The 23,005-nt window shown below is 38.7% G+C and overlaps 1 protein-coding gene across 8 annotated transcripts in view; it reads left to right on the top strand.

The window, feature by feature from the left end:
- EYA1 (EYA transcriptional coactivator and phosphatase 1) overlaps positions 1-23,005 on the top strand; it is a 179,954-nt gene that overhangs the window by 9,911 nt on the left and 147,038 nt on the right. For 6 of the 8 annotated variants that reach the window (XM_043484052.1, XM_043484056.1, XM_043484061.1 and 3 more), the window contains one exon: positions 21,392-21,469. The exons of the other annotated variants lie outside the window; for them this stretch is intronic. In XM_043484052.1, coding sequence (XP_043339987.1) covers positions 21,392-21,469 — 78 coding nt within the window. The remainder of the gene's footprint in view (positions 1-21,391; positions 21,470-23,005) is intronic. 8 annotated transcript variants of the gene reach the window in all.

The following is a 23,005-nucleotide window of genomic DNA, read 5'->3' as shown; positions in this document are numbered from 1 at the left end:
AATACAGTGTCTGCAAGCTTTCCTGGAATAGAATCTTTATAGATTTTCCTATCCCTTTTTTGAAATCTTATTTATTTCGAAACTAGCAATATTCACCAATGAATTAGTGGAATGAAAAAAAAAAAAAACCCACAAGAAATTCCTTAACTTTTCAAAGAGTGTTTAAAATATCAATCACCTCCCCTAAGTCCATAATAGGTATTTCAGACTCTCTATGCCACAGTGGATATTTAAAGTGATTTTATGGCAGTCCAGTTGCAATGCATCTCCTTAGTTAGGTTGACAAAACTTCCATTGAGTTTACATAGTTGTTGACCTTAACTCCACTTAGATAGGTTGTCTTCTTTCTCCAGGGCCTTTTTTTTTTTTTTTTTTAAATTTCCTGCCCACTTGTTCCTATTATGAGGCTAAGAAAACAAGAAAATCTCCTGTCTCAAAAACCATAACTTCATCGGAAGAACAAATAAGAAGGGAATGGAGTGGCAAGGCAGAGAATATTAAGTTTCTTCTTAAGTCTGTTGCCAAATTATCATAAGACTCAGTGTTTGTAGGTTCTGTCCTCACAGGCTAGTGCCTATTTTCATGGTTCATCTAAGGGATAAAGACACTGAGCTACAGCCTCAAACATTGTGCTTTTTTACTTCCTACTTGAAATGTTCTTTAGTGAGATTTCTTGCTTGAATATTTCAGGTTTCAAAAGTTTCAAGCCTGCATGTTTGTATATTCCAATCTCTCTGTGAATCGTTATTGTTTTAGTGAACTGTGGGTTTCACCCAGTTTATAAGTCTTTGAAATAGAAAGCATAAAGAGGCAAAAATATAAAATAGCATAAGTGGATGCTTGACTTGCATTCAGAAAAGCACTGTTAGGAGTAATTTGTTTCCAAAGGAATTAGTCAATATTTTAGATTACTGTTGTACAATTAAATCTTGACTTAGACTGATGGAATGGTTATGGTGGCATTTCGTTAACTGATTTTTTTTTTCCTAGTCTTTTGGTCTTCCGGGACAGAATGGAAAAGATATTTGTTATTAGATTATTAAAGAATAATTTTTAAGGCATGGACTCTTGGGTGATGATGCTTCTATCAGTTAAATATGAGCATCTAATCTGAGAGGATTTCCAGCATATATGTTCAGGTCTCTCTCTGGTAGAGGCTGCATGTTGATGTTTGTGTTGTGTAAATGTGAGAAGTAGTTGGGAAATGTTTCTTCAGAAGGACTTGGGGATCTAGCAGTAAAGGGATTTTTATTTACATACCTAATTAAGGCCTTGTTTGCAAAGCAGTGATTCTTCCATCTTTGTTTTTTCTGGTTGTCTTAAGACCATGGGAGCCTAAGATTGGTCAGTTCGTATATTGCTAGTGTGAGTGTTTATTTTTGGTTGTCTGGGGGTGAGGAGTGGGGAAGGGCAAAAAGGAGGTGTGAGCCGGCGGAACTAAAAGCTCTCAATCTGAGTTTTCTGGATTGTAAATTTAGATACAGACTCAAGAAGAGGCTAAACTTGTCTTAAAGCAGAGGAATTTGCCTTGAAGTGACATAAAACCAGATGCAATTGGAATCTTTACTGCAAATAGGGTTTCAGGAATTCTGATGGTAATTTGAATAGTAATTTTGAATTGGTATATCAGATTTCCAAGATGATAAGAGATGCAATCTCAAATTAGGTGGCTAAATTTTCTGCATTTTAAGATTGATTTAATTGTGTATTGCATATTTTAGGATGATAGGTTAATTCAGTTTTACAAATTTCTATTATCAGGAGTTTAAAGTTTACTTATCATTCCTACAAAGCTTAGAATGCAAATTATCTTGAATTTGTTTTCCTCACTATAATTTTAATTTCATAAAGTACAGTTATATCCTACCAGAGTATTTTAAGAAATCTTATTTATGAAAAATATGGAAACTAGAGTGAATGTGTATAAAATTATGGTTTGAGGCTACATTTAAAAAACTATATTTGTATATTTGTGGTCAAATATTCTGTTGTCAATAGAAAAATGGTAATCTAATTTTATTATTGTTTACATTCTGCGCATGATTTAGTTTCTGGAAAATGAAGGGACACTGTAAGTAAAGGAGCTTCTAAGTGGCATTTTTAGAGTTTGTAGTCGAAAAATTGGCCTCTTTTAAGTTGTTCTTTAGCAAAAGCCATGAAAGGATGAAAAAAAAATAACTTAAGATTTAATATTTGCATACATAGTTATGGGAATAATTTTCACATACCTATTGATACTTAATAAAAATAATGGGTAATTTTTATAAATAACTTATTAGTCACTAAGCTGACCATTCTCTGATTCATTTCATTAATCTTCAGAGGATCCTTTGATCACCAACATAGTGAGTAGGACCCTGGGTTTGAATCCCAGCTCCATTTGCTGGCTGTGTGAGCTCAGATGTGTTTGCTTCTGTGGGTTTCAGTCTCGTCTGTATAATGGGGATAATAGCAGGTCTTACTTGCTGTGAGCATGATAAGTAAAACTTGTAACACACTAGTGACTTACTAAGTGCTCTTCGAATTTCTAGACCATATGTAAATAATAACCCCTTCTAGAAGACATGGGCTTGATCCCTGGGTCAGGAAAATCCCCTGGAGAAGCAAATGGCAACGTACTTCAGTATTCTTGCCTGGGAAATCCCATGGACAGAGAAGCCTGGAGGGTATAGTCCATGGGGTTGCAAAAGAGTTGGATACAAATTTAAGCAACTAAATAGGGTACCATTACTGTCTCATGTGTTGAGTTCACCAGAATATATGTTTGGTTAGTGAGTACTTGTTGTTCAGTAAAGTAACTGGTGAAAATGACAGATGTCTTTCATTTTTTACTTAAAGTCGAATGAACTTTTTGGCTAATCCAGTGTAAGAAAACTGAGTCTTGGAAAGTTAGATGCCAAATTGAAAGACACATGGTTTGTAATTGGTACCACTGGTATTTGAATCAAGTTCTGTTTGAGTCTAGACTCTAGGTTTTCAAATCAGTATATCACTTATGGGAGAGAATATGTTATTCCCACCATCTGCCAATTGTTGTTCAGTTGCTAAGTTGTGTGTGACTCTTTGCAACCCCATAGACTGCAGCATGTCAGGCTTCCCTGTCCTTCGCTATCTCCTGGCATTTGCTCAAGCTCATGTCCATCGAGTTGGTGATGCTATCCAGCTATCTCATCCTCTGTTGCCCGCTTTTCCTCCTGCCTTCAATCTTTCTCAGCATCAGGGTCTTGTTCAATGAGTCAGCTCTTTGCCTCAGGTAGCCAAAGTATTGGAGTTTCAGCTTCAGCATCAGTCCTTCCAATGAATATTCAGGATTGATTTTCTTTAGGATTGACTGCTTTGGTCTTGAAGTCCAAGGGACTCTCAAGAGTCGTCTTCAGCACCACGATTGCCACCATCTGCCAATACCTTGTCTAATACCTTCATACCAAACATCGGTACTCCCACTGTCTTCATGACTGGAGACATTCTCTAGCAAACAGCAGACCTATGAAAGGACCAATGGCAAAGAGTTTGATGACAAAAGGACTTCATTTTAAGGACAACTCCCCAGGGTAGTCCTACTCTGGTTTTTAAGTTCTTTTGTACGTGAGTGTGTGAGACTCCTTCCTTCTGTTGGGCGCATATAGCATATTGCATCAATAGGTTCACTTCTAGGGGATTGTCTCTTACTAGTTTTCAAAGCTTTAGACTTAATTATAATTCCACCAGCCGTCTGTCTCTGTTAAGCCTCTCTGGGATCAAACAGAGATGGGAAGTCATCTCTGCTTTTCATTATCATAGTCATTATATGCACATTTGGATTGAAACAGTATTACTGTGAAATTTAAAAAGTGGTTGCAGTTTTACTACTGCTCAGAAGTCTTTTATGCCTCGGAAGCTCAGAAGTCTTGTGCCTCGGAAGATATTTGGACCTGGAGAAGGAAATGGCAGCCCACTCCAGTATTCATGCCTGGAGAATCACATGGACAGAGGAGCCTAGCTGGCTGCAGTCCATGAGATCACGAAGAGTCGGACATGACTGAAGTGACTTAGCAGCAGCAGATATTTGGAAGTGGATGATACACTGGTCATACGTCTCTTGACTTTGAGAACCAGCTTGTAGTAACCAAGCAAAACTCAAAGAAGCAGTTTAAATGGCATTTGTTGGGGGCTCCATAGGAAGGGCAGTGACCAACGCCAGGAGCTGGGATGTGCACGGCACGTTCTAAGAACAGGAGAGAGGATGACAGGGAGTAGAGGAGGTCAAGTGGGAAGAATCAAGGGGGGTGTCATGTGTGGGGCTTACAGGTTAGCAAACGTACCCTAGCTGATTGTATATCACTAACTGTATCTTTAATATACGGGGACTCCAATACTGCCTGGAAAAGGCTCAGAGTTTCTAGGAGGCCAAGCTTCTTGATAAACTAATGACCTGAATATAGACAGTTTTCATCTATTTCCAATACCTAATAGTTCTGGCTCACCTCTTCCCTGGCTGGGCTAAAACTTTCATAGGAACAGAAAGATGTATCTCCTTAAGGACATCCCGTCTCTGGGAGAAACTTATGGTTTCCGCCAGAGAGATATGCAAATCTTCAGTGAGTGCCAGTTATTTAGGCTAATTCTTATCCCTTTGATCATGGATTCTCTGCTTTAAGTAATTGCTAATTTCTGAGGGTGCCTGAAGACGTGGGGTGAGCAGGATATAGATAAAAGAGGTGTGGTTTTGTGTATGTGTATGCTTATTCTCGGGCTTCCCAGGTAGAGCTAGTGGTAGGAGACATAAGAGACACAGGTTCTATCCCTGGGTTGGGAAGATCTCCTGGAGGAGGGCATGGCAACCCACTCCAGTATTCTTGCCTAGAGAATCCCGTGGACAAAGAAATCTGATGGGCTACCGTCCATAGGGTTGCAAAGAGTCGGATACGACTGAAGTGACTTAGAACACACATACACACACATGGTTATTCTCATCTTGCTTACTTAGGGTAAGGTCTAAGAGTAATTTATTCTCCTCCTTTTGCCTCCGAACATATAATAGAAAATTATGCACATAATTGCAGATTTTCTATTTTTCCATTTTCACTTTGGGTAGGAAAAAGTCATCTATTACATAGCTATCCGCAAAGACTGCTAAATATTGCCTTTATTAAAAGAGGGCATAAATTTTGAGAAGCAAATCAAGGATTTATGTTAAGTTTCAGAACCCCCAAGTAGTTTATAACTAAACTCTTACTATGATTATGTGTTTGGTTGGCCAAAAAGTGTGTTTGAAACATTTGACTAACCTAATACAAAATAGTTTGCTGGTTTTGCAGATTTTTCAGTTCTATTCCATGCTTCTGGTATCCTGTTACACTGAGAAAAGGTGGGCAGACTCTACCATACACATTTCAAGGAGGTATTTAAAGTATTCCCTATGATACAAATCAGAGATTTTTTTCTTTCATAAAATTAAATCAAAATCTAAAATACTTCCCTATCTTTTCACTGTGTCTGTTACTGTAAGGGGACTTTTGTGTGGGAAGAATACTATTTTAGCAAAATAAGGGCTATGAGCTGAACAGATTGAGTTCTTACTAGCTATCTGAACACATCTTCTATTCCTTCCACCTACCTTATTTGTTTTACCCTCAAAAAGATTAGGAGAACTTCTTTGTACCTCATTTTAAAGAGTTCGTGATTTGTCTATACAGCATAGTATCTGTGTTGGAAAAGAGATTCAACAGCATGTCAGGCTGATTTTAAAGCCTACATCCTTTATACTAAAAAAAAAACACAGACTCCTCAGTAGCCTAAAAGCTTAATGCTTACTGAAATACTTAATCTGCCTTAAGATTTTTTGTTACCTTATCTAAGATTATTACCCAATGAAAGAGCTACAGCTTCCATTTATTATATGTATTTCACCTATTAGAGGCTCATGAGTCCTCAAAGGCAGGGATAGACCTGTTTACCACTGCGTTCTCTGCGCCTGGCAGAAAGCTTGGTAGTGAATAAACAGTCAGCATGTATTTGTTATTGCATACTAATCAAGTGAATGATTATAATCATTTGTTGTTCAGTTGCTAAATCGTGTCTGACTCTGTGTAACCCCATGAAACTGTAGCACCCCAGGCTTCCCTGTCCTTCGCCATCTCCCAGAGTTTGCACAAATTAATTTACATTGAGTCGGTGATGCCATCCAATCATCATGGTCCAACTCTCACATACATACATGACTACTGGAGAAACCATAGTACAGACCTTTGTCAGCAGTGTCTCTGCTTTTTAATACTCTGTCTAGGTTTGTCAAAGCTTTTCTTCTAAGGAGCAAGCGTCTTTTTTAATTTCATGGCTGTAGTCACCGTCTGCAGTGTTTTTGGAGCCCAAGAAAATAAAGTCTGACACTGTTTCCATTGTTTCCCCATCTATTTGCCATGAAGTGATGGGCCTGGATGCCTTGATCTTAGTTTTTTGAATGTTGAATTTTAAGCCAGCTTTTTCACTCTCCTCTTTTACTCTCATCAGGAGGCTCTTTAGTAGACTCACTAATTTTATTTACAAAGCATTAACAGGTTCAATAGTTAACTCAAGCCCAATTTTCAGATTTTGAAAGTGATCATTTCACAGACCAGTTCCTACAGTAGCCATAGGCTGTTCATCCAGAGAACATCCTCAGTCAACATTGCTGCTGAGTTTGAATTTGCGCCATCGTAACTGACTTGAGCCGCTTGGACTACAAGGAGATCAAACCAGTCAATGCTAAAGGAAATCAGTCCTGAATGTTCATGGGAAGGACTGCTGCTGAAGTTGAAACTCCAATACTTCACTGCCACCTGATGCGAAGAGTTGACTCTTTGGAGAAGACCCCAATGCTGGGAAAGATTGAGGGCAGGAGGAGGAAGGGGACGACAGAGGATGAGATGGTTGGATGGCATCACTGACTTGATGGACCTGAGTTTGAGCAAGCTCTGGAAGTTGGTGATGGATAGGGAAGCCTAGTGTGCTGCAATCCATGGGGTCTCAAAGAATCATACACGACTGAGTGACTGAACTCAACTGACTTGCATTTGATATGTACTAATTAACTGTTTCAAAAATGGAAACTTCAACTTGGACTTAGTAGTATTTATCAGTGATGAATCAACTTTCACATAGTCTAAGAAACAGCTGAATGATAAAAAGATCAAGCAGTTTGTACACTTAGGTTTAATATCTTTACATACATGGCAAGGAGTTATGGCTAGAGGTCATTTTTAAGGTGAAAAAATTAGAGGGGCAAAGATATATACATACTGCAGTGAAAAGAATATGCATATTGTATAAGAACATAGATCATACTGTATATCCACCATTTCCTTGTTAATTCAAGAAATAGTTATAAACTGATTATGTCTAGAAATTTACCACATAGCATTCTAGCAAGGAGCAGTTCATAGTCTCCTGCGATTTGCAGTCCTGTAGTCAGATGACCACCATACTTGATGATCAGGACTGTATTCTCCAGAGGATAAGGGATACCCAGCCATGACTGTGGTGATTGAGGATAGTGTCTGTACACTGGTAATGCTTAAACTGAATCTTGATGGAGAGGTAGAAAAACACTGGATGCTATGCCAGGAAGGAGCAAAGCCATCCCTAATCCTGGGGACTGTGTGTGGCAGGGGAAGTGAGACATATGGGTAGAGTGCTCAGGGATGGGACTAAGACAGTCACCCAAGCAGATGATGAACAACCTACAACCTTATGTACCAAGTTCAGGAGTTTGAATTCAAGCCTGAGAGAGTTGGATGACCCGAAGGCTTGCGAATAGGAGAGTAATGTGATTGTGTCTGAGAAATACACTTAGGTAGTGTTTTGAAACTTTGATTCAGTAGATGATTTGTTGTTGTTCAGTTTCTCAGTCATATGTGACTCTCTGCAACCCCATGGACTGCAGCACACAGGCTTCTCTGTCCTTCACCATCTCTTGGGGTTTGCTCAAATTCATTTCCATTGAGTCAGTGATGCCATCCTCTGTCATCCCCTTCTCCTATCTTCAGTCTTTCCCTGCATCAGGGTCTTTTCCAGTGGGTGATAGGTAGGGAGAAAAGACTGCAGGTAAGAAGTTATGAGGGCATTTTTATCTGAAATCATGTACTTATTTATATATTACAATTTCAGCACAAATTTCTGATACTTGCCCTAAGGAAAACAGAGAATGGACAATATAAAATATATATATGTAGCAAAGCAGTATTGCATGATAGTAAGAGGATGGATTTTGCAATCAGACTAACCTGGACTTAAAATCTCAGCGTCATAACTCTGTAACTGACATACAGGTTTTGAGAGAGAGCAGAGGACTGGGGGAAGGCTCTGAAATGAGGATACCAGCCCTGCCACTTGCTGGAGAGTGAGTGCGATGCTGAATAATTACTGAACTGTTTCTATCTCAGCTTCCTGGACTGTAAAATGAAAAGTTTCTACCTCTCGGGATGTGAGGATAGTTAAATGAGTTGGTAAAGCACTTAGAACACAGTGACTCCTAGGAAATATTTAATATCCGTTGGCTGTTTTGTTATTATCATGTAAGATCTCTGATCCCAGACAAGCCCGAGTTGTCCCCTAGTTTTGGGCTTCCCAGGTGGCACTAGTGGTCAAGAACTCACCTGGCAATGCAGGAGACATAAGAGACGAGGGTTGCATCCCTGGGTTGGGAAGATCCCCTCGAGAAGGAAATGGCAACCCACTCTAGTATTCTTGCCTGGAGAACTCCATAGACAGAAGAGCCTGGTGGGCTACAGTCCATGGGGTCATAAGAAGTTGGACATGACTGAGCGACTAAGATCTCTGAGCCTCTGCCCTCCCCACTGTAAAATGGGGGTTGCACCTTTATTACTGGATCTATTTCACCTAGTGGAGGCTCGAGGTTATTTTTTTTTTAATTTTTTTATTGTGGTAAAAGTCACATAAAATATACTATTTTAACTGTACAGTTCATTGGTACTAAGTACATTCACATTGTTGGGCACTCTCACCATCATCCATCTACCAAATTTTTCACCTCCCTAAACTGAAACTCTGTCCCCATTAAACACCAAGTCCCCATCCGCCTGCTGCACCACTCCATCCCCCAGCCCCTGGCATCTACCAGTGTACTTTACTGTAGGTGTTTGACTATTCTGGGCAGCTTGTGTAAGTGGAATCAAATAGTATTTGTCTCCACCTAATGTATATAGGAATGCATATTTAAGGTTCACTTAATACGTGTCCTACAAACAGATTATACCTTCTCTTCAGCTATAGACTTAAAATACTAACTCCAGTCACTGCCATCTACTACCTGCTCAAAGAGCAACTATTAGTAAAGAATAATACAGGTGACTTTTTTTTTTTTTAGCAAACATATCTACTGAGAATGGCTACTGCAGTGTTTCCATGGAAAGAGAGATTTACTTCCCTTGGAGATCCTCACTTCCCCTGATAGCCTTTGTAGGTCCTCTGAGTACCTGGAGTACTCCATAAGTACTTGCTCAATTAATACCCAGTGTGGGTATGATTTAGGTCTGAGTGCTCCTGTGGTTTGGTGAAGCATGGGAAAAGGGTACGATCTGAGATGTAAATTTGGTAGGTTGATTACATTTTAGGCAAGTAAACCGTTTTTCCAGATTGTTATGATTGAGGTTCTGAACCTGAGCCAGCCCATCTGCTTCCGGTCTTCATACACTAGTTTGTTTTAGCATTCGCTAATTTGCAGCATGCACTGATACACTTTTGTTCAATGCCTTGCTCTTCTGGGACATTCCTGTTGCTGTGCCCTTCACTGATTGTTAGGCTCTCCATCAGAGATTAAGTGATTAAGGATGATAAAACCCTCATTGAACAACATTTGACTTTTCAGTGGTTTCATAAAAGGTATGGTAATCAAAGATATTTGAAACCTAGTTGTGTGACCTTAGGCTAGTTTATAAACATCTTTAAGCTGTGATTTTCTCATCTTTCAAATGTGACACTTACAGTAAATATCTCATGAAGTTGCCACGAAAAGCAAAATAAGCTATTACTTGTAAGGTGCTTAGCACAATGCCTGACATGTAGTAAACGCTCAAGAAACATAAGCTATTTTTAAAATGATTACTCTTCCAGGTGAAAATTCTACATAAATATTGCCTATGCCGTAAGTTGAGACTATTACATTGCTACCTTAATTCTTAAAATTGGAGCAGTCTTTTCAGGCCATTGTGCTGTGCTTGCATTCTTATAACACACTAGCATCTAAATGTAGGTATTTGTTAAAAGTCATCAAATGGCATTTAAGATTAACAGACCACATACATGTTTAATTATTTTTCATATATGGATGTTCTGTTACGTTTATGAAATCACAACAAATTTTCTTGTCTGAAAATTCACAGTGGGTTTTTGTCATCAGGCACTTTAAATCAACACATTAAAATTAGGCTATCATCTGTGTTCTGGAATATTTTGGTGTTAGAAAGAGGGCTTAATTCTCCAGGTTAGAAGCCACTGAGTCAAACAAAAGTGCTCTCAGAGTTTAGAGAAAAGAGCTCTTCAGCTTGCTGAGGTCTGGCCAGGCTTCAAGGAAGAGATGGAATCTGAGCTGAGTATTTGGGAAATGGGTAGAACCTGAATAGATTGAGAAGAGATGGAATGCATTCTAAATGAGGGACCAATATGAACAAAGGTAGGATAATGTTGGAGACAGGGAGGAGACTAGTGGAGCTGAAAAAGGAATTGATAGCAGATAAAGTTGGAAAGATCATCTGGAGCCAAACTGTGGAGGACCCTGAATATTAGGCTAAGGAATTTGGACTTCATCCTGGAGCCAGTAGAGAAGCCATTGAATATTTTGAATGAGGGTTGATATGGTGCGAGTGTTTTAGGTATGAATCTGGCAGCAATTTCGAGGGTAGATTGGATTGAGGGAGACAGGTGTAGCAAAATGGCGGCTCCTGAGATCTGCCTGAATTTTGTGTGTTAGGAGCCCGAACAGCAACGACAAAACTGGAATCCTTATTTAATTCTTTTTCATATATGTATGTTCTGTTATGTTTATGAAATCACAACAAATTTTCTTGTCTGAAAATTCACAGTGGGTTTTTGTTATCGGGCACTTTCCCAATCAACAGATTAAAAATAGGCTATCATCTGGGTTTTGAAATATTTTGATGTTAGAAAGAAGGCTTCATTCTCCAGAAGGTTAGAAGCCACTGAGTCAAACATTCAAAGGGATATTTCAAAGGATATTTACCAAGTATCATTTCTTTCACCAAAAAGTCAATTAGTCTAGACCTCTACATAAGTCGTTGTGCAGTGCCCTTCCAATATGCTATACTTCCTGTGAATAACGAGTTTTGATTGACCAACATTCCTTGTTGGCTGTGTATACCCTTAAGTTCAAGTTTAGTCTATGTGTGTTGATTTGGTTTTCATAAGATAGATAGTATTGCTATTTTGAAAAGTTGTCTTACTCTTTGCAACCCCATGGACTGTAGCCCGCCAGGCTCCTCTCTCCCTGGAATTCTCCAGGCAAGAATACTGGAGTGGGTAGCCTTTCCCTTCTCCAGGGGATCTTCCTGACCCAGGAATTGAACCTGGGTCTCCCTCATTGCAGGCAGATTATTCTTTACTATATGAGCCACCAGGGAACCCCTTTTAAGAAAAAGAAGAGGAAGTTAAATTTTAGAGTACTCATAATCATATTCCAGACTGTAAAACCAATCTGAACATAAAGGGATACCTTGTTTTCCAAATGGATATTAACCAAAGGAAAATCATTTAATTCATGGATATATATTATTTTCAATAAAGGAGAAATAGTTGAATGGCTGCTTATAGTCTTTTAGTTATTCAGTTATGTCTAAAATAAAATATATAAATGTAGGAATATTGCTATCTTTTACTTTCACATTTCATGTAATTTTATCCATTCTTTTTCTATATGCCTTTGGTATCCCTTGATGCCACTTTTTGTGTCACATTTTTAAAAACATACATTTCTACTTCTGCCTCATGACGTGAGATCGTCAGTCAGTCAGGTCAGTCACTCAGCCGTGTCCGAAGTTTTGCAACCCCATGAACCGCAGCACGCCAGGCCTCCCTATTCATTACTAACTCCCAGAGTCCACCCAAACCCATGTCCATTGAGTTGGTGATGCCATCCAACCATCTCATCCTCTGTCGTCCCCTTCTCCTCCTGCTCTTAGTCTTTCCCAGCATCAGGGTCTTTTCAAATGAGTCAGCTCTTCACATCAGCTGGCCAAAATACTGGAGTTTCAGCTTCAGCATCAGTCCTTCCAATGAATATTCAGGACTGATTTCCTTTAGGATGGACTGGTTGGATCTCCTTGCAGTCCAAGGGACTCTCAAGAGTCTTTTCCAACACCACAGTTCAAAAGCATCAGTTCTTCGGTGCTCAGCTTTCTTTATAGTACAACTCTCACATCCGTACATGACCACTGGAAAAACCATAGCCTTGACTAGATGGACCTTTGTTGGAAAAGTAATGTTTCTTCTTTTTAATATGCTATCTAGGTTGATCATAGCTTTTCTTCCAAGGAGCAAGCATCTTTTAATTTCATGGCTGTAGTCACCATCCACAGTGATTTTGGAGCCCCCCAAAATAAAGTCAGCCACTGTTTCCACTGTTTCCCCATCTATTTCCCATGAAGTGATGGGACCAGATGCCATCATCTTAGTTTTCTGAATGTTGAGCTTTAAGCCAACTTTTTCACTCTCCTTTTTTACTTTCATCAAGAGGCTCTTTAGTTCTTCTTCACTTTCTGCCGTAAGGGTGGTATTATCTGCATATCTGAGGTTATTGATATTTGTCCCGGCAATCTTGATTCTAGCTTGTGCTTCATCCAGCCTAGCGTTTCTAATGATGTTCTCTGCATGTAAGTTAAATAAGCAGGGTGACAATATACAGCCTTGATGTACTCCTTTTCCTATTTGGAACCAGTCTGTTGTTCCATGTCCAGTTCTAACTTGCTTCTTGACCTGCATATAGGTTTCTCAAGAGGCAGGTCAGGTGGTCTGGTATTCCCATCTCTTTCAGAACTTTCCACAGTTTATTGAGATCCACACAGCCAAAGGCTTTAGCATATTCAATAAAGCAGAAATAGATGTTTTTCTGGAACTCTCTTGCTAAAGGCAGAGGAACCAGAGATCAAATTGCCAACATCCACTGGATCATTGAAAAGGCAAGAGAGTTCCAGAAAAACATCTATTTCTGCTTTATTGACTTGAGATAGGGTACTCATTAAATCTGTGAGTGATACTATCATTGAATCCAAACTATAACTTAACATTACAATGGTTATGGTTTTGTCTTATAGGTTCTTTATTATCTGTACAGCATAATCTTGTGTGATGTAGCTCTTTAAAGGTCTGTGTAAAGGTTTGCTTATAGCAGTATCTAATATTTTGCCTTGGACTGATCAGGACCACAAATTATTAAATATATGTGACTTACTTATCTCTCTTTTTAAAGATCAGGAAGGATTCTCTCTAAATATACAAAACCAATGATTGATATTCTTTATGTGAATATATCTTCTCCAAAGAGTACTTCGCTCGAAATAGTATGAGGGAAATGTGTCCTGCGAGTGAGAGGTTTTATAAGAACCTGCGTAGAAGTTGACAGTGATAATTTCGGAGGAATAAAATATAATTTTCAGTTTAATCATATACAGTGTGTTTAATTGCCCTATACAATGTGCCCAGAGGTATGAAGTCAGTTGTAATCTGCTTTTCAAAGTCAGTTGTACATTTTTACCTTCATCCATTTCTTCAGTGAATATTGAGTTCCACTTATGTGTGAAGCACTGGGCTATGTTCTATAGGGATATAAAAAGCTGGAGTTCCAACTATAAAGAAATCTATATCATATTTGGATAAGACTATGAAATGTAAAACAAGGTTGAATAGGATATGTGTTCTAAATGAGGTACAAACTCAGATTTAGTGGCTCAAGGGAAAGAAGCATAACCCCTGAGTAGTAGATCAGGCAAATCTTCACAAAGCAAATGGGACTTCGACTGAACCATGAAGGATTCAGATCAGTGGAAATTGTAGAACATTTAACATCAGAAAGAAAGGCACTAGCAATACTGTGGAACTGAGGAAGTATTAAACATTTGGTAGGCCAGTTTGGTAGGCTAGTGTTGGTTGGTTTGTTTGGGTGTGTGATTCTTTGTCTATAAAATGTAGATAAGTGTCAGATAGCAAAGTTGGAATGATTAAATAGGATGTGCCTATTTTGTAGTGCTCTCGTATTCCTGTAAGTTACTAGTTGTTATACAAAGTGTGTATAAAGGAAGTGGCATAGAAAGCAAAAAAAAAAGAAAAAGGCTTGGTCTTATAGAGGGCCTTAAGAATACGATAAAGTTGTTGGTGGTGTTGTTCACTTGCTAATTCATGTCTGACTGTTTGTGACCCCATGGCTTGCAACACTTCAGGCTCCCCTGTCCTTTACTATCTCCCAGAGTTTGCTCAGATTCATGACCTTTGAGTCAGTGATGCTGTCTAACCGTCTGATCCTCTGCCTCCCTCTTCTCCTTTTGCCTTCAGTCTTTCCCAGCATCAGGGTCTTTTCCAGTGATAAAGTTATGATAACTTAATTCCAAAGAAAATGAAAAGCTGTTGAAGACCTCAGCAGCAGAGTGACTTGCTCCAGTCTAGTCTATAGAAAGATAAATATCTCTGTTCAAGATAAAGACAGACTGAAAGGCCAACTGATTAGCTTTTCTGAGAGAAGAGGTATACAGTAATTAGGCTTGTGACTGTGAAATTAGGGGAAAAGTGGTTGCGAAGGATTAGAACGGTAGAGATGATAGATTAACAGTGGAGTGTGAGGAAAGAGTTGCTGGGAGGAATCAGCGTGAAACACTCAGTCTAGATGGCTTGCCCACTACAAAAGGATAGGATGAGGAGATTGCATTTGAGCACTTGATTTGCCCTTGATCCAGACAAGGGCATTGCACAATTGGAATGTGAGGATTGGTCTCCATGAAAAAGTTGTACGTGTGGATAAAGATTTGAGAGTTGTCTACATGGAAAAGATTTTTTTAAATGGTTGCAAGGAAAGACATGATTGTGAAGGAAAATTTAGTTGGATAAGGAGGAAGTACAATTATCGAACCACAGAGTATGCAGAGGAGAACAGTCCAGAGGAAAAACCACAAGGAGAACAGGGAAACATTGCTGTGTTGTATTGATCAATGATGAGAAAAATGTCAGAGGAAGGCCCATTCTATAGAAAAATTAAGGAAAATCAGGATGGAGAAGAGTTTGAATTAGGCAATTAAAATCTTTTTAGTAAAATAGTAGCTATAAAGGGATGTTGCAGAGGACTAAAGAGAGAGTAGATACTAAGAATTCAAAGGCAGATTTTTAGAAAACTTAGTGATGAAAGAAGGGAGAGAAATAGATAATGGTTGAGAAAAGATTTTTTTAAATTAGGAGAGATCTGCCTATTTGCTTATTTATTTAGATTTTGGTTTTGCTTTTATTAAAAAAATTTATGAGAGTGTAGTTAATTTACAGGTTGTGTTAGTTTCAGGTGTATAGCAAGGTGAATCAGTTAAAATAGATGCTTTTATCCACTTGTTTGTAGATTGTTTTTCAATATAAGCCCTTAAGAGTATTAAGTAGAGTTCCCTGTTCTGTACAGTATTAGTTATCTATTTTATATTGGTTTGTGAGTGCTTGCTAAGTTGCTTCAGTCATGTCCAACTCTTTGAGACCCTATGGACTATAGCCCGCCAGGCTCCTCTGTCCATGGGATTCTCCAGGCAAGAATACTGGAGTGGATTGCCATGCCCTCCTCCAGGGGATCTTCCCGACCCAGGGATTGAACCCATGTCTCTTATGCCTCCTACATTGGCACATGGGTTCTTTACCACGATTGCCACCTGGAAAGCAAACTAGAATTTTTCATCAGTAACCCTAACAGTCATATGCATATGTGATGATGTGTTTATATGTGCTCAGTCATGTCCAACTCTTTGCAACCCCATGAACTGTAACCCACCAGGCTCCTCTGTCCATGGAATTTTCCAAGCAAGAATACTGGGGTGGTTTGCCAGTTCCTTCTCCAGGGGGTCTTTCTGGCCCAGGGATTGAACCCACATCTCTTGCATCTCCTGCATTGGCAGGTGGATTCTTTAACACTGGCACCACCTGGGAAGTCCCTATATTGGTTTAATTAGCCTTATTATCTGTTTTATATAGTGTGTGTATGTCTATCTCAGTCTCCCAATTTATCCCTTCTCCCACTTTACCTCCTGTAACCAAAAGTTTTTCTATATCTGTGACTCTGTATCTGTTTTATAAATAAGTTCATTTGCACCATTTTTTAAGATTCTACATATAATTGGTATCATATTTGTCTTTATCTTGACTGAATTCACTCAATATGACCATCAATGTTGCTGCAAGTGGTATTAGTTGATTCTTTTATATGGCTGAGTAATAGTCCATTGTATATACATACCACATCTTCTTTATCTATTCCTCTCTTGATGGACATTTAGGTTGCTTCCATGTCCTGGCTATTGTAAATAGTTCTGCTGCCTGTTTTTAAAATTAGGGGAGGCAGAAGGGAAATAGTCCCTTGGGATGAAGTAATGGAAGTTGTTGAGACCAAGTAACCAAATATCGGGGTATTGTTGCAAAGAAGATATATGGATGTTGCATCAATAATAAAGTTGCTTGGTGAGCATGGAATCGTGGTATGATTGGGTTAGTTGGTTGATCTTGAGAGTGATGTGATAGATCTGTCTCCACTTAAATTTATGATGAATCAAAACAGGGTTCTCTTTCATGGGCCATATACAGTATGCGTGCGTGCTCCGTCGTCTCAGTCGTGTCTGATTCTTTGTGACCTCATGGACTGTAGCCCGCCAGGCTCCTCTGTCCTTGGAATTTTCCCAGCAAGAATACTGGAATGGGTTGCCATTTCCTTTTCCAGGGGATCTTCCTGACTCAGAGATCAAACCTGTGTCTGTTATGTCTCCTGCATGGTAGCCGGGTTCTTTACCACTAATGTCACCTGGGAAGCTCTAACATATAGTATATTCACCCTGAATAGTGCTGGAGAGAGAGATGCCCACATTTTCTCCTGGAATCTTCTATCACAGTTGCCGTGGTCAGCATCCTTTCTCTAGTCCATTTCTTCAGAAAGAGTATACACTGATTGTAATGACAGAGGTGTATGTTTTATTAATATAATCATGATTTAGTCCTGCCTTCTTGTTACATCCAAATTACCTTGATTTGATTTTGGCTGTCCTGAGGCAATGGCTTCATGGTTGATCTTAGACAAGCCACTTAGCTTCAGATTTTTCTCATTTACTTTTCAAAGGGTAAGCTTCACTTTAATGTGAAGTTTGTAACAGATTCTGTCCCAGAAGAAACCACTTTGATTTCTCATCATCATTTTAATAAGACACTCTAATGATAGACTAACTATAAAAGCATGGCATCTGGACCTAGCTCAGTGTTCAATGATTTATAAGCATTTATCTTTTTAAAATATTCTCATGAGTGTATTGTCTCCAGTTACTGATGAGGAAGCAGAGGCACAGAGAAATTGAGTCACGTTTCCAGGTTCATACTGTTTTAATAGCAAATCTAGATTGAACTTCAGCTGATAATTCCAAAGCTGGTGCTTTTAACTCTTTATTGTTTCCTTTATTCATTCATTCACTTATTTATTATATATTTTAACTCTATTCCCTGTTGCTCCCTGTACTATCCCCTAGGAGGAAGGCATTCAGTATAGTAGTTATATAATACTGCTACTAATGATGATGATAAATATAGTTTCAGCTCCTTCTGTATGCCAGGTACTTTACATACATTTTATGGATTGTTACTGCATTCCTAGGATGTAGATAACATTTTTTTTTTCTTGTGACAGGAACCTAGCAACTTTCAAATATGCAGTATAATATTATTGACTGTAGTCACCCTCTCCATGGCTTATTTATCTTACAGCTGGAAGTTTGTATCTCTTGACCCCCTTCATCCATTTCACCCGCCCGCTAAACCCCCTTTGGCAACCACTTTGTATTGTGAGCATCTGTTCTCTTTATCTGTGAGTTTTGCTTTGTAGATTCCCCAAAGAAGTGAAATCATACAGTCTTTCTTTCTCTTTTAACTTGTTTCACTAATACTCTCAAGATCCATTCATGCTATCACAGATGGAAAGATTTTATTCTTTATTTTATGGTTGAGTGGATTCCGTATGTAAATGCCACTGTAGATATCACTTCTTAAATTTTGAAGAGGAGATAATCAGTGTTGAAGAGATGGAATAACTTCACAAAGTCTTATGGTGGGTATTAAATTATTTGCCTTCAAAACGAAAGCTCAGAGGCACTGATAGATGGAAGTGTGTGGTACCTCTGGAGGATATAGCAAGTTGCCCAGTATAGCTCAAGCCTAAAGTGCATGGTTAGCTGAAGCTGTTGAAAGGATCAGGGAGATTAAAGTGGGGAAGACGGATTTCTGAGTATTTTTTAAAGGGTGAGTCCTTAAATATCAGATAGGAGATTGAAAATTCAGAGTGGTAGAGAAAAGACAGATTCTTGAGTGGGGGCAAAAGAGAATAAAAGTTGCTGTTTTCTGAAAGAATGAAATCATATAGCAAAGGAAAAAGTGTGGTGGAGATAGAAGAATCCTACCATTATTTAGAGGAAAACAGGTTATTCATAGATTTCTTTTCGGATAGGTAGTGTAGAAAAGATCCTTATTGTCAGACATAACAGCACCTTAAAATGATCAAACTTTAAAAATCCAGTATGTTGTGTTTTTAAATTCAGAGCTTTGGTAAGGTGCTTTATTATGTCACTTATGACATATTTATAAATGTCATGGCACTAGTAAGGATATGTAAAGCTTTGGTGGCCACAGGATTATTATCTTGTCTTTGTTAATCTTCTGGTGGGTGTATGCTTGGCATGCCCAGAGCCAGAAGTGGTCTCTGTTTATTTGGCTTTCATTCAGAAACTATTTTCTATCACAGTAAGTCACCAGTCTCTGTAGCATCAGGTGGCTGGTGATGGCAGGTTGACCTACAGTACCTGATAAGATCACGAATATTCTGGTAGTTACTTTATGAACTGGCTCTTCTCTGTAACAGTGAGCCTTTAAAAAAAATGGATTCATCAGGAAACAGGAGTCTTTATTCTTTAGTCTATGGATGAGTATATTTGAACAATGGCAAAAAGCAATGGGCTTGAGGCCTAAAAGGTTAAGTACCCCTTTCTTTTCCTTCCTATTCTTTTTGCATATTTTTAATGGCCTCTCAAGGACAATTAAATATGCCTCTTGGGAGTGAAAGCTACTTGATTAAGCCAAATATGGAGAGTAGCTCGGGTGGGTCATAGGGGTACAAAGGTAGCAGTAGTTAGGCAGAGTCAAGCTTTCATGAATTTTGCAGTCCAGTCTACAGAATCAAGGACCTCAGATTTGGCAAAGACTTAGGAGTCACCTGGGCTAACATCACACACTGTAAATTTCTTCTTCACCATCTTTCCCGGGCAGCCAGGTGAGTGTGGACCTTCCACTTGAGATCTGCCAGTGAGTTCTCTAGCCTGGAAGCATTATCACTCTAGGAATACAAGGACTGTAGGGGTTTTGCTTCCCGTTATGTCTACAGAGTGTGGCAGTACCTCCATTGCTGCCCTGTGTGGTCAAGTAGCCCTTATTATTGGGATGTGCCACTTAACTGCCAGTGTTTTCAGCCTTGGAATAAAAAAATATCTAACATGAAATCCCACTTTGGCAACTTGGGCAGTTTCTTTATATCTCTGATTTCAGTTTTTGCATGTGAAACTGGAGAGTTTGTGCGTTGTCTTCTGAGATCTACTTGTAGAATTATTTAAAGGGATTAGTTAGAATGTCTATAGACTCTCACACGTAGTAGGTGCTTTGTAGGACCTATTCCTCTTGGGCATAGCTCTGGTCTTTTTCTGGTCATGTGATATTTGATACTAAGTTCAGATCCCAATGGTAATCTGTCAAGTACAGAGTGAAATAGAACTATTGATTTGTATGTACAGGGCGTTACATGAATTCTTTTTAAAGCAGTAGGGTAAGGATGTGGTAAGTGAGCAGGAAACCGCACCAGCACTGGTGTCGCTGGCTCCCTGAATCTGCGGCAGTGTGATGATTATGAAGAGCAATACTGTTAGGTTTCTTGGAGGCGTGAAGAGAAGAGGGAAATACAGGCTTATATCAGAATTTATTAGCATCAACTAAGACTTCTAATCTGAAAGAAGAAGTGGAAAAGTGAAAACTTCAATCACACTATTGTTTGTTCTACATTAGAACAGTCAGTTGAAGTGATTCCCTTTGGACTCAACTTGGTTTAGAGACAGTTTAAATAATTAATGTTTTGAATTAATTTTATTTTTCATCTTGGTTTAGAGACAGTCTAAATAATTAATTTTTTTGAAAGTGAGTATCTGCTGCAACTATTCATAATGTGTATTTTAAACTACCCATTATGCACGAGTGGAAGATTTGAAGGCCCAAGAGGGTGAATTTGTCCTTTGCCTTATGTTTATATGAGATTGGTAGTGTTAAGGGAAGGAAAAGCTGCATTTTCTCCATCATCTTTCCCCATTCCACAATGTATTTACATGGTGAGAGAAGCCTCCCCAAATATTCTCTTGTTGTGGCCTTCATTTTGGGATACATGTTATTGATTTTTAGGTAACCTCTGAAATATTGTAACACTCTAACTTCCACAAAGTGGGCTGGGCAAATTCCAATGATAGCACTTTACTAGTAATTTCTAGGGAAGATAATGGTTCTATCTTTTTATTTAAAAAAATATAAAACTAGGGGGAAAAGGTGTTCTGGCTTATCTGTAATAATCCCATCATTATAACAGTAGAGTGGATTTGCTTTGGAGAACCAATAGCATAAATATAAATGTCTTTAATTTATAGACCCAGGGACTTTACCAAAGGTTATGTTTTCCACCAACTGTCTGCTATCATTATTATTTTTAAGTGGAAAATTTTATTTATGCTTCATTTATATTTAGTGTGGTTTTGGTACTAAGTGTACGTTAGACTGATGAATTAGTGGCTTTGTGTGGCTGGGTGGTAATAATAATCCATTAAAGTGAGCACTCTGTTTTTCAGCCATGCTAGATAACTGAGAAAGCAACTTTTAGTTTAAAGTTGTTTCTTTTAAAAGTTACTTGTCACAGTAGGTTCCTTAGAAAAACTCAAGGTGAATTTCTTTAAAAAAGGCTCTTTTAGGAATATCAATCTGATTTATATACTAATATGAAAGAGTTGATTTTTAGATTATTTTCTTAAAAATTTTTGAATGTTATATCTTCTCTACTGTGCGTTTACAAATAACTATTAATTGGATACATGATATATGTTGTTTATTTTTGTAGTTAAAACAGAGCCAATGAGCAGCAGTGAAATAGTTTCAACAACAGCAGACGGGTCTTTAGACAATTTCTCAGGTTCAGGTAAGGAATAAATATTAGATTTTCACATTAATATGGAACATTTTTTGTGGTTTATACATGTACAAATGTATGTGTGTAGATGCATATGTATGTGTATATTCGCTATGTAATACCAAATAGTTTTTCTCAGAGTCACATATTTGCAATTCTGATGTTTTTATTTAGTGTGATGCTGAAGATTTTTGAGGAAAAAAATAAAAATGGGTGCTGTTCTCGAAATTATCTTTATTATGTTAATGACTCCTTTTGTCTCTCATCTGTGTGATTTTTCTTTTTCTTTTAAAAACTATTTATAAAAAATAAAAACGATTTATTTATTTGCCTGTTCTGGGTCTTAGCTGCGGCACGCAGGGTCTTTGGTCTTTGTTGCGTGGCGTGTGGGATCTTTAGCTGAAGCATGCAAACCCTTAGTTGCAGCATGTGGACTCTAGTTCCCTGAAAGTGAAAGTCGTTCAGTCGTGCCTGACTCTATGTGACCCCATGGACTACAGTCCATGGAATTTTCTAGGTCAGAATACTGGAGTGGGTAGCCTTTCCCTTCTCCAGGGGCTCTTCCCAACCCAGGGATCGAACCCAGGTCTCCTGCATTGCAGATGGATTCTTTACCAGCTGAGCCACAAGGGAACCTGGCCAGGGATCAAACCCGGGCCGCCTGTACTGGGAGCATGGATCTTTGCCATTGGACCACCAGGGAAGTCCCTGTGTGATTTTTCTAGTCAAGCAAAATACTGGCTTCTGATACCCACTAAACTGACTTGTCAAGTCATTCTCCTAAGTAACTGTCGTATCCACTAGAGATTAGACTTTGTAAAGCAGCTTTAGATCATTAAGCTGGTCTTTCATCTCTTTCACATCGATAAAGTCTGCCTCCAACAAACAAAATATCTGTGTTTCACCTCCGTTACAATGAAATTCCTGATTAAAAAAAGTGACTGTGATAATAAATTCACTGTGAGAATTGAGTTTATCTTTGTCAAATTACCCAGCTTGGACTCTTTCCATTAAAAAATCACTTTTATCAGAAGTAATTCTTCAGTGTTTAACCCTATTCAAGTAGTTTGCTGTGTTTATGAAAGCTCTCCATTGGAAATGCTCTACTTTTGTAAATTTGTGATTGAGTTCATCCAGCTCTCAGGATCATTTCACATATAACACAACTAAAACGCGTTATGTAGATATAAAACAAAATGCAGATGCACAACATTTATGCTAATGGTACCAGCTAGAGGCAATGGGAAGTAAAATGTTAGACCTGTAGTTCTTTGTGAAGCATTTACTGGGATTTGACTCATGCCAAGCAGTGTGCTTCGTGCTATTATGTATTCAAAGAGGTGTGAAAACGGTCCTGGCTTGTGGCTTAATAGGGCAACCTAATCACCAGGCCATCACAGTTCAGTTCGATGATGCCAGCGGGAAGCCTGGGAACCCCTGAGAACACCCGGGAAGAAACTGAGTTGGAGTGGGCTGGTCAGGGAAGGTTTTCTGGAGGTGTCTATGCTCCGCCTTTAAGAATGAGTAGCAATAAAGCACACATAG

The sequence above is a fragment of the Cervus canadensis genome, chromosome 12, assembly GCF_019320065.1.
Source record: "Cervus canadensis isolate Bull #8, Minnesota chromosome 12, ASM1932006v1, whole genome shotgun sequence".
NCBI classification, from domain to species: Eukaryota; Metazoa; Chordata; class Mammalia; order Artiodactyla; family Cervidae; genus Cervus; species Cervus canadensis.
This window is presented reverse-complemented; position numbering and strand designations above follow the sequence as displayed.